The 15,090-nt window shown below is 41.3% G+C and overlaps 1 protein-coding gene across 5 annotated transcripts in view; it reads right to left on the minus strand.

Moving 5' to 3' along the window:
* Nucleotides 1–7,062: 7,062 nt before the first annotated feature.
* ARHGAP9 (Rho GTPase activating protein 9) overlaps nt 7,063–15,090 on the minus strand; it is a 294,422-nt gene continuing 286,394 nt past the window's right edge. For all 5 annotated transcript variants that reach the window (XM_077297733.1, XM_077297732.1, XM_077297731.1 and 2 more), the window contains one exon: nt 7,063–11,200. In XM_077297733.1, coding sequence (XP_077153848.1) covers nt 10,942–11,200 — 259 coding nt within the window. In that variant the 3' untranslated portion in view covers nt 7,063–10,941. The remainder of the gene's footprint in view (nt 11,201–15,090) is intronic.

The following is a 15,090-nucleotide window of genomic DNA, read 5'->3' on the forward strand; positions in this document are numbered from 1 at the left end:
AATAAATATTTCATTTTCTGGAATAATTTCTGCCAACACTTTCGGCCATGACTGAATATATACAGATTACACACTGGTGCTATTATTTTTTAAATAGGTAAATACTTGTTGTTGCTTTTAATTACAGCCTTGATTACTTGTGTTACATATAGGCTACAAGTCATGTACCCCTTTGCACAAAATTGTTTGTATTGGTTGTTTGTTTCCTAAATGCAGAGTTAAGTAACTTTCTATAAAGTCTTTAGAATTTATTTTTACTATTTTGCTGCTACAGTGTCTGTAAGTTCTTTATCTAGCTGAAAACTTTTGCAAAAATGTTACAGATCTGTCAGGGATCCTCTTCCTAACTCTATTCTCACCTTCCCTTCTCCTGATGTTAGAGATAGCAGCAGGAAAGGGGAGGTGATTGTACACAGATTCCTGCAGCATGGAGAGGGTACCCAGTATCTCAGGGAGGGCAGAAAAAAGGTTACATGGAGGAAAGGGCATAAAGAGGAAACAGGTAGGGAAAGAAGCTGTATAATGATAACAAAGACAGCAGCACCCTAGACACAAACATACCTCACTTCCAGCCTATATTGCTTGAATACAAACTGCCACAAGAGAAAAATCTGCAAAACAATTTTCAGAGTCCGAAAAGAATGAAGGAATGAAGATTACACACTGACACTGTAATTTTATTAACCAAAGGTAACCACTAACGTATATAAAAATAATGTTTGTCCATTGCCTTTAATGTTTACTTAAATGTCCATGGAAGTGTGAAGATGTATGTCACACAACCAATAGAATATAAGAAAAATTATATTACATCAAATGCTACTGTACACCTAAATATATTTTAGTAATCTATGTTAAATATGTAAAATACTTAAAATAGTACCTTTCCCCAAATTTTTCATGTCAAACTGGATAATAGTGATAACACGATATAATAGTGACTGTAGAGCGGAATAAAACTTTTGCTTTTTTTAATTTCGATTTTCTGTCACAGAGATATTACCATTTGGCACTTTGTGAGTTAACTTTTCTAAAGTACCAGTGGGTGGTATTAGACAGTTTTTATTGGGGGCGTGTACTTCTTCTACCTATATAATGCTGACCAATCATAAGCAGCAACACTCAAAGGAAAGAAGAACACACCTCCACCATAACTTAGAGCAGATTTTTCAGTGTGTGAGATATAATGATACAGTCAGTGTTGGGGGAGTCAGTGTTGGGGGAGGGCAGCGGAGTTTAGTTATGTCACATTATAAACCCTTCTATTAGCTCTCCAAGTGTGTCAGTAATGATACTTATGTCTGCTTTACTGAGGCAACTTGTAGTCACTCTGCAGTCAGATCATGGTTGTCATTACATCTCACACAGAAGAACACTGATACATCCTAAGGGCTGTCCCACACGTCCAGATAATTCCGGTACCGGAAACAATCGGTACCGGAATTATCTGTGTCCGTGTGCCCCTACGTTTCTTGTATACATCAGTGTGGCACACTTGCGGCACACGTGTGCCGCCCGTGTGCCCACTGGGTACCACACGCACCGTGCTGGGTACCACACGTACGAGCATCTGGTGCTGAAGCTGCGATTCATATCTTCTCTCCAGCAGCGTTTGCTGCAGAGAAGATATGATATGAATAATAGTGTTTAAAATAAAGATCTATGTGTCCGCCGCCCTCCCACCCCCTGTGCACCCCCCCGCTGGTCAGAAAATACTTACCCGCCTCCCTCGCTGCTTCCTGGTCTGGCCGCGGCTTCTAGTGTATGCGGTCACGTGGGGCCGCTCATTTACACTCATGAATAGGGGGCTCCACCCCTATTGGAGGTGGAGCCACATATTCATGAGAGTAATTGGCGGCCCCACGTGACCGCATACAGTAGAGAAGCCGTGGCCAGACCAGGAAGAAGCTACAGCCAACGAGGGAGCGGGTGAGTATTTTCAGGACAGCGGGGGGGCGCACAGGGGGTGGGGGGGCGGCGGACACCTAGATCTGTCTTTTAAACACTATTATTCATATCTTCTCTGCAGCAAACGCTGCTGGAGAGAAGACATGAATCGCGGCTTCAGCACCATGTGGGGGGACAGCGCTTACTGTAGCGCTGTCTCCTGCACACACACGGACTGCAGACGGACAACGTCCGTGTGCGGTCCGTGTTTTACTCGGACCCATTGACTTTAATGGGTCCGTGTAATACGTGCGCTCCCACGAACACTGACATGTCTCCGTGTTTGGCACACAGAGACACGGTCCGCAAAAAATCAATGACATCTGCACAGATGCATTGATTTTTATGGGTCTACGTGTGTCAGTGTCTCCGGTACGTGAGGAAACTGTCACCTCACGTACTGGAGACACTGACGTGTGAAACTGGCCTAAGACAGGCAGTGTGGAGCAAAGGGTAGTACAGCAAAGCTGACAATGTTAGGAGAGGAGGAGAGCTGATAGATGAGTTTGTAAAGTGAACTTATCTGAGAGGTGTAAGTCATTTATGCTTTCTAATAATGCAGGAGGTTAGACCAGGAGATCAGGCTGTCTGTCACTATACAGCTCAGACACTGAAAAATCTGCTCTAAGCTATGGTCTGGTTATATTCTTATTTAGGCAGGGGTCACACTTGCGAGAGCAATGAGAGAAACTTGCGCGATTCTCTCGCATCAATGCCCAGCACTGCCGCCAGCACTCTGGACTGAAGCGTTCAGCTGCAGAGAAATACATGCAGCCGCATGCTCCGGTCCCGAGTGCTGGCAGCAGTGTCAGGTATTAATGCGCGAGTTTCTCGCATTGCTCTTGCAAGTGTGACACAGGCTTTTCTTTGCTGTCTGCTTAAGATTAGTTAGCATTATAGAGGGAGATGAAGTACACACCCCAGTGCAAACACTAATAACACCTATTGTGACTTTAAAAAGTTAACTCATTAAGTGCCAAACACTTTGATGGCTAATATTTCATCAATGGAGATACTACATCTTGTGCCAAGTTCAACATGGAAAATTTGGTGAAAGATCTTCTTTAATAACTTATTAGATATTATAATTTCAACTAACAAAAAATATGTTTAATATCAAATGAGTAAATCTAACTAACAAGAAAAAATTATATTACGGGTGTTGTCTAATTTAGAAACTTTAACCTCTTTCCGACATCGGGTGTAATAGCATGCCGATGTCGGATTCGCCCTGTTTGCCAGGAAAGGTGTGGTCTCAGTGCCAGAGCCCACACCTTTCCTGGCACATGACAGCTAATATATATAGCTGACATGTGCCCACAACAGCTGCGGGTGAAATCGCGATCCACCCACGGCGCTCATAGAACGCGATCTGATCATCGCCTATATGTAGCAGAGCCGATCTGACAAGTGCAGCTTCTAGTCTCCCATGGAGACTATTGAAGCAAACAAAAAGGAAAAAACAATTTTTTTAAAAGATATATATATATAAAAGTTCAAATCATCTCCCCTTTTGCCTCATTCAAAATAAAACAATGAAAAAAAAATTAAACATACACATACAGTATTTGGTATCACTGTATTCAGAATCGCGCGATCTATTAATATAAAAAAAAATTAACCCGATCGTTAAATGGTGTAACAATAAAAAAAGTCAAATTGCCAGAATTATGTTTTTTGGTCACAGCAACATTGCATTAAAATGGAATAACTGGCGATCAAAAGATCGTATCTGCACCAAAATAGTATAATTAAAGTCAGCTCGGCACACAAAAAATAAACCCTCACCCAACCTGAGATCACAAAGAATGGAGATGCTATGGTATCGGAAAATGGCGCAATTTTTTTTTTTTTTTTAAACAAACGTTAGTAATTTTTTTCACCACTTAAATAAAAAAAACCTATACATGTTTGATGTCTATGAACTCGTAATGACCTGGAGAATCATAATGGCAGGTCAGTTTTAGCATTTAGTGACCACTAGTGATGAGCGAGTATTATTTCTGCTCGGGTTTTCCTGAGCATGCTCGGGTGTCCTCCGAATATTTTGGCGTGCTCAGAGATTTAGTTCTTGTTGCATGATTTACGGCTGCTAGAGAGGCAGAATACATGTGGGAATTCCCTATTAAACAGGCAACCCCCACATGTACTCAGGCTGGCTAGCAGCCACAAATCATGAAGCTGAGGCGACGAAAACTAAATCTCCGAGCACGCCAAAATACTCGGAGATCACCTGAGCATGCTCGGGAAAACCTGAGCAACAAGTATACTCACTCATCACTAGTGACCACTGTAAAAAAAAAACAACAACCCAAAAAACAACTGTGGGATTGCACTTTTTTGCAATTTCACAGCACTTGGAATTTTTTTTTCCTGTTTTCCAGTGCACAATATGGTAAAACCAATGGTGTCGTTCAAAAGTACAACTCGCCCCGCAAAAAATCAAGCCCTCACATGACCATTTTGTCCAACAATTTAAAAAGTTATGGCTCTTGGAAGAAGGGGAGCAAAAAATGAAAATGCAAAAACAAAAATACCTCTGGTCGTTAAGGAGTTAATTTGAAACACCCTATAGGAGAGTTCATAGTTGTGGGTCCCGAGTGCAGAATCCCAACCTATCCAGACCAGGGGCCGCATTGAGGGCCGCATTGTTAGACTGAACCAATCTCAATGGTTGCAGTAAAGCTTGAGTATTAGTAGTAGTATTACCTTTTGAGAGTTTATTGACAGTATGTGCCATAAATATCTAATAGGTGCTACTTCTATTTTTAGGACTTCCACTTATCAGGAGGATACGAGTCCCCTTCTCCCCAATCACAATCAATAAAGGAAGAAACCAAACATTCAGCTTTCTCCATTAGGCCTCTCAATCAGCCAAACCAGATCTCCACTTTGCACTGACGAGGGGCAGTACCCCGAAATACAGCGTCTGCAAATTGAGATCTGGTTTGGCTCTTATCCTAAGTCATGTGACAAGGCTCGTTAAAGGGTCAACATTGACTGCTAGGATTGCTACTTTCAATAGGTGGCACTAGAGTTCTAGTCCTCTTCCTCTCTGAAGAGAATGTTTGCAGCTTTCTCCATTGTAATTTAAAGACTTGTCTGGTGAAAACAAATTGGTGCGTATCTACAGGATAGGTGATAATTTGTTGATTGTAGGGATCTGACTGCTGGAATGGAATGGAGTGGCAGTGTGCCTGCTGCTCCATTCATTCCCTATGGGGTTGCTGAGCACTGTGCTCCACTTATTCTGGCAGCCCCATAGAGAATGAATGGAGCAGCAGTTGGGCATCCAACCTGCTGCAGCATTTTTAACAGGGGTAAAAATGCCCTGTCAGGCATGTTCTGCCAATGAATATAGGAGTAGTTATCCATGCTCACTTCACCTTATAAAGTCCTTTCTGTTCTATGGGACCCCCATTATGCCAGATATGAGGGGCCCAGTGATGACCACCCAGTGCACCATTACTAACTGTCCCTATGGTGCTATCAACTGCTCCTCCTCTCACTGACATGCCAAATACATGAGCACAACTACCAGACACTGTGAAGTATGTCTGTGATGAGATGGTTGAGGGCCGCATAGAAGGGTATTGTGGGTTACATGGGACCCCTGGGTCCGCAGCTTGTGCATCCCTGTTCTAGACTATCTACTTCTAGTAAGTTATAATAAACTGGACCTGTTAGGAATACATATGATGTTTCATCAAGTTTTACTGGATTTTTTGGAGCTAACATGGTGTGAAAGATTCCCCGCTTGGATCTAGATGATCCTTCTTCTTGGGAACCAGTTGTCTTCTCTCTCCAAAATATAAAACGCACAGGGATTTTCTCAATTTAGAAATTTATGGCAGATCGAAAGGATATTCAACAAATGTGTTATAAATACAGGTTGTACTTCTGTGACCCACACATATCCCAAGATCAGGATTTGTGCAGGTGTAGTTCATAAGAGTATAGCTCACCATTACAATGTTTCATGTATATATTCTCTTTAGTTTTATGAATATTGAGCATACTTAACTATGTGTATGCAATTCCATATCTATCTATAGGGATAATCTTGGCAAAGTTCATTTTGGATAGAAAACTTGTTGAAAAATCTGTTAATCACTTTCAGTGGATCAGTGGAACAAAATAAACATTTTTAAGCATATTTATATATATATTGAACTTTCATTGGGCAGTGTAATTTTCTATGTTATGGTCAGTTGCCCTTTTCATAAATGCCAAACCTTGAACAGCAGCGCAGACCTTGAACAGAAGTGGTGACCTTGAACAGCAGCGCACACCTTGAACAGCAGGGCAGACTTTGAACAGCAGCACTGACCTTGAACAGAAGCGCAGACTTTGAACAGCAGGGCAGATCTTGAACAGAAGTGCAGACCTTGAACAGCAGCGCAGACCTTGAACAGCGGAGCAGACCTTGAACAGCGGAGCAGACCTTGAACAGCAGCGCAGACCATGATCAGAAGCACAGACCTTGAACAGCTGGGCAGACCTTGAACAGCAGCGCAGACCTTGAACAGCAGCGCAAACCTTGAACAGCAGCGCAAACCTTGAACAGCAGGGCAGACCTTGAACAGAAGCGCATACCCTGTACAGCAGGTCAGACCTTGTACAGCAGCGCAGACCTTGAACAGCAGAGCAGACCATGAACAGAAGCACAGACCCACCTTGAACAGAAGTGCAGACCCTGAACAGCAGCACAGACCTAGAACAAAAGCACAGACCTTGAAGAACAGGGCAGACCTTGAACAAAAGCGCAGACTTTGAACAGCAGGGCAGACCTTGAACAGAAGCGCAGACCTTGAACAGCAGCGCAGACTGCTCTAATAACTAAAGGATATGTCACAAGTGCCATCTTAGGGGCACACCCGTATCCCAAAAATAACCCTTGTTTTGCCTGGTAAAGTGGCGTCTGCTAGGCATATCTAGCCATTTATATGGAGGCTATGGAAATGGCAGCTATGAATATGCCATAGATGTCTCAATAGGCCATAGATGATTTTGAGAAATTTTACAAAACATGCAACTTTTTGGAAAATTTTCAGGTGTTTCATGACTTCTGAAGAGTCAAACAAAATCTTGTACTTGTTGATAATGATAATGTACTTGTTGATAATGCTTGGGAACTATTTTATTACATATAGAAAATCATTGCACATACACATATTCACCAATAATGATAATAAAACAACTTTAGCTTTCATAGCAAATAAAAGTAACACAATTACACATTTCTTTGTGTCACCAAAGATCGTATTCAAACCTGAGGTGTAAATTATCATATAAATAGATGATCCTGTTGTGAATATACAAATGCAAACTGTTATTAAGACATGTACTCTGTATATTAATAAACTATTTTTTCTTGTAATTTTGTTGTACAGTCTCTGATTGCATCTCCTTTGCAGAACTTGCCCAATGAATAAAGTCCAAATCATCATTAGACCATTTCCAGCTCTAAATATTCTAGTAAAGCTGAAATTATATTTTTATTCATGTTTATTCGATATTAAAGATATTTGATCCATGATCAAATACGAATATAATTCCAAATAATCTGCTGATAATTTGTCAGGCAATAGTGCAAGATATGGGGAATACGGCGGTACCAATATGGACAACAATGGGACATACTACGGCTTGAAAAACAGATAGTATTATGTACAGCTCATGAATTGCTGCATTTATTGGCTTTATAATTAAAAAAACTTTAAATATGGAACTAATCTGGACCTGTGACATGGTTATTATTATTAAGGGGTTGGCTCATTTCAGCCCATATATCCACTATTGAGACCAACATCTATTTTTATTTATTTTGCTCACTTATATAAGGCCATTAGTTCATCAGCGCTTTACATACATTATCGCTGTCCGGGGCTCACAATCTAGATTCCATATCAGTATGTCTTTGGAGTGTGGGAGGAAACTGGAGAACCTGGAGGAAACCCACCCAAACATGGGGAGAACATACAGACTCCTTGCAGCTGTTGTCCTTGGTGGGATTTGAACCTGCAACCCCAAGGGCAGCAAGGCTATATCTATAGGAATAGCTGTTGGCTGAACAAGGCCCTAAGTATATGGCCAGCTTAAGGCTATGTGCACACGTAGCTCGGGTCCTCTGCGGGTTCTCCCGCAGCGGAATTGATAAATCTGCAGGGCAAAACCACTGCGGTTATCCCTGCAGATTTATCGCGGTTTGTTTTGCGATTTCCGCTGCGGGATTACTCCTATACTATTGATGCTGCATATGCAGCAATATGCAGCATCAATAGTAATATTAAAAATAATAAAAATTGGTTATACTCACCCTCTGATGTCCGGATCTCCTCGGCGCTGCACGCGGCGCTCCGGTTCCAAAGATGCTGTGCCGAGAAGGACCTTCGTGACGTCACGGTCATGTGACCGCGGCGTCATCACGGTCATGTGACCGCGACGTCACCGCAGGTCCTGCTCGCACAGCAACTGAGACCGGACAGCCGCGTGCAGCGCTGAGAGGTGAGTATAGCATCATTTTTTATTTTAATTCTTTTTTTTTTTTACACTATTTATGCTTCCCAGGGCCTGGAGGAGAGTCTCCTCTCCTCCACCCCGGGTACCATCTGCACATGATCCGCTTACTTCCCGCATAGTGGGCACAGCCCCATGCGGGAAGTAAGCAGAACAATGCATTTCTATGGGTGCAGAATCGCTGCGATTCTGCACAAAGAAGTGACATGCTGCGGGTTGTAAACCGCTGCGTTTCTGCGCGGTTTTTCCCGCAGCATGTGCACAGCGGTTTGCGGTTTCCATAGGGTTTACATGTAAATGTAAACGCAATGGAAACTGCTGCGGACCCGCAGCATCAAAATCGCCGCGGATCCGCGGTAAAATCGCAAAGTGTGAACATGGCCTTAGACCTCATGAACACAACTGCATGCTTTCTACTGGGAACAGAAAAAGAAGTACCGTCAATTTTTTGTGACTGAGTGAACGAATACTTGCCTCTTTTACAACCTTTAAAGGGAATCTTTCAGTACGATCAACCCTCGTAACCTGACTATATGGGCATGTAGGTCATAGGAGGCTGAAAAAATGCTACCTTATTTTAATTATAATAAGCTCTAGAGGCAGATTCTCATGCAGATCTGTGTCCGGCCCATAGATCTTAATAGCTCATTTTTATATAAGAAAAATATGGATTTATTTGGAATAAGACATTGGATCACAGATCTCAAAGAATCATTTTTTTCAGCTTCCTATGACCTACATGCCCATATCAAATGCCCTCTAAGTGCACAAGAACACCAAATCATTTCTTGAAAGTCAGAGTTCTCCTACACAAATTGTGTTTCCTCCTCATAAAAGTAGAAAACAAAAGATAAGCCCTCCTGTCCCCAGAGGAGGAGAAGGGTGTGGTATAAAGATGAGCGGATCATTTGGAATTCGAATTCAACTGCTTTGCTGGATTTTCCTCAAAATTTGATTTGCAAAAAAAAATTGCAATACTGCAATGCCTCTAATTGTTCGGAAAATATGTGTATAATACTCCGAGGTCTCCTAGAAATGTATTGAACCCCCTTTTGATGAGATCTTTAATGCAAACACAGCCTCAGTAATTTCCAACTGACCACAACCTATTTAGCTAGAGCAATTCGGATGGTAACCAACAGCAATATTTGGGTGGCGTGTGCATGAGCCTAATAGTAAACTATTACAAGGAAATGTGCTTGAATATATATATATATATATATATATATATATATATATATATATATATATATATATATATTATTGTATTATTTTATGTTACAACATGCACACTTTGTCATTGTATCATTGTATCATACTATATCACAGATCAATTACAGTAATTCACAGTTACTACAGCACCTCCCTATATATCACGTGAATCTTTGGATTATTAATCACAGACTGAGAGTACCACTAACATTTTCAATGTGTTTCAGAACAATGGTAATACACCACAATCAGATTAGGCCTTTTTCCTAGACTTTTGTGGAATGACCTGTGCGTTCTGACGTCCAATCCCTATGCTATAAAATCCTAAAACCGCTGCTTATCCTGCCCTTGTCTTTTATAGTTGCTATCATAGTCCACTCTGATTGGCTGCACGAGACTATTTGATTTGACAGCTACAAGGAATTATGGAGAATCATGTACAACCGCACCTGACGTCATTTTGATCTCTCTTTGGTTCCTATAGTCTTCAGCAGTGTGTGAAATGCCATCGGGCATCCTTTTTTTGCGATCCTTGCAAAACGATTTGCAAAGGGTTCGACTTTGTGGGGACCTGAGAATTTGAGGAAATTCATCTTGAAGTTAATTTGCAGTGGATCAATCCGCTCATCTCTTGTGTGGTACCATAAATCAGCATGAAGAGCATTGGTTTCATGCTTTTAATCTCGGGCTCTCTTCCTCCCATTCCATCTAATTATTTCCATCTTGACTCCAGCTGTCAATAAATGAATCGGCATATACGGTATGTTCTCTATTTTCCATATCAGCCTAGATGAATGCTGGTAGATGTAGTCTGATAACAGTTGGAAAGTTGCAGGTTGCAAATTTAGGCAGAATGTATTCTAAATGTTTTTCAAAATATCTGCTCAACCACACACAAACACTTGTCCAGAAAGAAATCAATGAAAATGCAAATATATTAAGCATAATATAAAAATAAAACAATAAATTGCAATTAAATTTAAACATTTGCATTCAACATAGTATAAACCGTGCCAAGAATCACATCCATTGTGTATGTTCCAGCTGGGACTGTCTCTTAATGGCAGTAAGTCTGAGCCATTTAGTCCTACTACTAAGCAATTTTATTTCCTTAGTAAATCGCTAAGAACACAGTCATTGTACCTTGAATACCTTATACAGTTGGCTTTAAATCCCCCACATATATGTCCATTCCAGATACTGATGAACTGGGAATCTAAAAGGAGGTATTTGTCCAAGGCTCTTCCTGAAAGTTGTACAGTTCTATAAAGGGGTGGACAGTTCAATGTGGGCTTTAGCCGCACATTCATTCTCTGTATAGGATGAATTGCTTGTTTTTTCTGAACTGTCCTGGAAGATCTCTTCATAGTGAGTGAGAAAATTTTCCACAACTTGGTTTTGATAAACCATATTAGCAGCAATGTTAGCAAACTGCTCCTTCTCTGGTCTCATCAGCGTGGGCCCAAACACAATACCAATGTTATGAGTGGTCATACGATTCATCTCGGAGTGTTCTATGACACTGAGGGGGAGAAAAAACATTCATAATTAAAATAAATTAGAAAAATTTAAAATAATACATTTGTCAATCAGATCTCATACTATTAGAAACCTACTAAATGTCATATCTACTTGCTGCTACACTCACTAGGCATTGCTTCATCCAGCTTCATCTTAGGAGGTCCAAGGGTGCATTCACATCGAATTCAGGCAACCGTTTGTTGGCCAGGTCAGGGCTTGCGTCCAAAGCCCCCGAAAAACAGCCAACGGGTCTATAGACTGTTATGGTGCCAACAGAGAGAACATTGGCTCTGTTTTGTATAATTTTCGGGAGTGTATGTCTACTAGAGACAGACACCCATCCTGGCAAAATGTACGGTAAGTTAAAAGGACACGCTTTTGGAACACATATGTGGTTAAGAAATCAGGACTCTTTCTTTACGAGTCCAGGCAACATGTCAATATTCTTTCTGAATGTGCTGAATTACATCATAGAAATTAATAAACTGCAGAGGGAGGAAATATGCTATATTGGTCACTGACCTGGTCACTTGTATCACTTGCATTACTCATTGGATGAAGAGGAATGCTATAGTCCAACATAGCACAGATTACAATAGTTTGCCTGGAAGAAGTTGACATTCTGGCAGGAAGAATGAAGTTCAGTCACTTCCCCCTTTAATTTATCAGGCATGCAGATCCTGAATCACACAGGCGTACATGGCCAGTGGATGGACTTGTGTACCGCAGCTGTTCACACCCCTAGAGAAATTTATACATTGGCAGGCAGGAAGTGGACGAAGATGACTCAATACAAGCGTTAACCAGAATACCAGAAAAATAACTATTTCTTCACTAATTCTGTCTGTAATGAGATCTGCCAATATTTTCTTCTCTTATTTCACTTCTATTGAGAGAAAATGACCTCGGTGAGTCAAATTCCTTGTACTAAATAAAATCAAGGATTAGATCCCCTAGTAAATCTTTTTCAGGATGTCACAAATCTACGTAAAGCTCGGGACACGTTCGTAGCCACTGTCAGTTGCATAAGCTCAGGAAGTGTAAACCCAACAATGGCCACAGTCTGGATGGATGACTACTAGATATCCCTTCAGCATAGAGAGCCTTCACACAAAAAAATACCACAAGATACAATTTTTTTAAGATGCCACCCATAAGGGAAAGTACAGTTTCTTGCACATTGTTATAGGGTTAAACAAACGGTATGCAAACACAAATCGGTCAGATTGTGGCCAAAACCCCCCACATTTTTGGCCTCTGTCTGGTGAATGAGGGTTTATGAAATTACTAATATATACATTAGGAAAAATGACAATGAAGTGTGAACTGTGCACTTAGCCTAAAAAGCTCAGTGTTGTATGTTAACAGATACAGCAGTTGTGTCTTCCCATCCAAGGAGAGGGGGTTGTTATTGATGGGACAATTGTAACAATCATGATCGTCAAAGACCCTGAACCTGACCATTTAACCTTTGTGATAACATTAAAGAGCGATAAGCGAATCAACAAAAAGACTTATAAAGGATCATAACTTCCTAATGGAAGGTCATAGGGTGATGCTTCCGGCACAATCGGATCCGGCCGGGCCCCTGTTATGCTTGGAGACCAAACACGGCTTTACTACCTGGCTTCTACTAGCCGTTCTGTGCATCTCATCACCCTTGGGTGCTACAACAGATCGAGACCCTGGAAGGCGCTCAGCCCATTCCAGAGATCTCAAAAATGTAACCAGGGTACAGCTAGGACGTACAATAATGCCATATTCCCCTTAAATCTCTTTATGAAATTCCCATCTGTGTGAACGAATCAATTACACAAGATGACCCCTAGAGGATACTAGCTAGGCTGGTGGGGGTGTGAGTGTTCACTTTGAAGCAGAGAAGTCAGGACCACCTGCTGAGCCAGGTGTCATGTTGCAGCTTCACATGCTGAAGGAGGACTGTAGTATGACATGATACAGTTGATAGTCATGACTTAAATCCCCCCCCCCATATTGTTCACACTCACTCTGCTTTTTTTTACTCAGTATAAACTGACCTGCGGTAGATGTTTCAAATCCGTAACATGTCAATTTCTCCAATAACTATTATGACTTATGTGCAGACTTGCTTAAGATGCAGAAAATATGCAGGTAAAAACCTGCTTAACTCCTTCGTGACTCAGCCTATTTTGACCTTAATGACCTGGCCATTTTTTGCAATTCTGACCAGTGTCCCTTTATGAGGTAATAACTCAGGAACGCTTCAACGGATCCTAGCGGTTCTGAGATTGTTTTCTCGTGACATATTGGGCTTCATGTTAGTGGTAAATTTAGGCTGATAATTTTTGTGTTTATTTCTAAAAAAAATCGGAGGTTTGGCGAAAATTTTGAAAATTTCGCAATTTTCAAATTTTGAATTTTTATTCCGTTAAACCAGAAAGTTATGTGACAAAAAATAGTTAATAAATAACATTTCCCACATGTCTACTTTACATCAGCACAATTTTGGAACCAAAATTTTTTTTTGCTAGGAAGTTATAAGGGTTAAAATTTGACCAGCGATTTCTCATTTTTACAACAAAATTTACAAAACCATTTTTTTTAGGGACCACCTCACATTTGAAGTCACTTTGAGGGGTCTATATGAGAGAAAAAACCTAAAAGTGACACCATTCTAAAAACTGCACCCCTCAAGGTGCTTAAAACCACATTCAAGTAGTTTATTAACCCTTCAGGTGTTTCACAGCATCAGAAGCAACATGGAAGGAAAAAATGAACATTTAACTTTTTAGTCACAAAAATGATCTTTTAGCAACAATTTTTTTATTTTCCCAAGGGTAAAAGGAGAAACTGGACCCCAAAAGTTGTTGTCCAATTTGTCCTGAGTACGCTGAAACCTCATATGTGGGGGGGGAACCACGGTTTGGGCATACGGCAGGGCTCAGAAGGGAAGGAGCGCCATTTGAGTTTTTGAATGAAAAATTAGCTCCAATCGTTAGCAGACACCATGTCGCGTTTGGAGAGCCCCTGTGTGCCTAAAGATTGGAGCTCCCCCACAAGTGACCACATTTCAGAAACTAGACCACCCAAGGAACATATCTAGATGCATATTGAGGACTTTGAACCCCCAGGTGCTTCACAAATTGATCCATAAAAATGAAAAAGTACTTTTTTTTCACAAAAAATTTATTTTAGCCTCAATTTTTTTCATTTTCACATGGGCATCAGGATAAAATGGATGCTAAAATTTGTTGGGAAATTTCTCCTGAGTACACCGATACCTCACATGTGGGGGTAAACCACTGTTTGGGCGCATGGCAAGGCTCAGAAGGGAAGGAGCGCCATTTGACTTTTTGAATGGAAAATCAGCTCCAATCGTTAGCGGACACCATGTTGCGTATGGAAGGTATGTAGTGTATGTCAGGTTGGTGTGTGTGGTGTAGTATTCACCACACACACACCAACCTGACGTACACTATACCACACTACACACCAACCTGACGTACACTATGCCATACACACCAACCTGACACTCTACGTCAGGTTGGTGTGTGTGGTTTAGTGTATGTCAGGTTGGTGTGTGGTGTAGTGTACATCAGGTTGATGTGTGTGGTGTAGTGTACACCACACACACACACATCAACCTGATGTACACTATACCACACCACACACCAACCTGACGTACACTACGCCATACACACCAACCTGACACACTACGTCAGGTTGGTGTGTGGTGTAGTGTATGTCAGGTTGGTGTGTGGTGTAGTGTACGTCAGGTTGATGTGTGTGGTGTAGTGTACACCACACACACTCACACAACAACCTGACGTACACTATACCACACTACACACCAACCTGACGTACACTACGCCATACACACCAACCTGACACACTACGTCAGGTTGGTGTGTG

Source organism: Ranitomeya variabilis, chromosome 3 (assembly GCF_051348905.1).
Source record: "Ranitomeya variabilis isolate aRanVar5 chromosome 3, aRanVar5.hap1, whole genome shotgun sequence".
In the NCBI taxonomy this organism is placed as follows: domain Eukaryota; kingdom Metazoa; phylum Chordata; class Amphibia; order Anura; family Dendrobatidae; genus Ranitomeya; species Ranitomeya variabilis.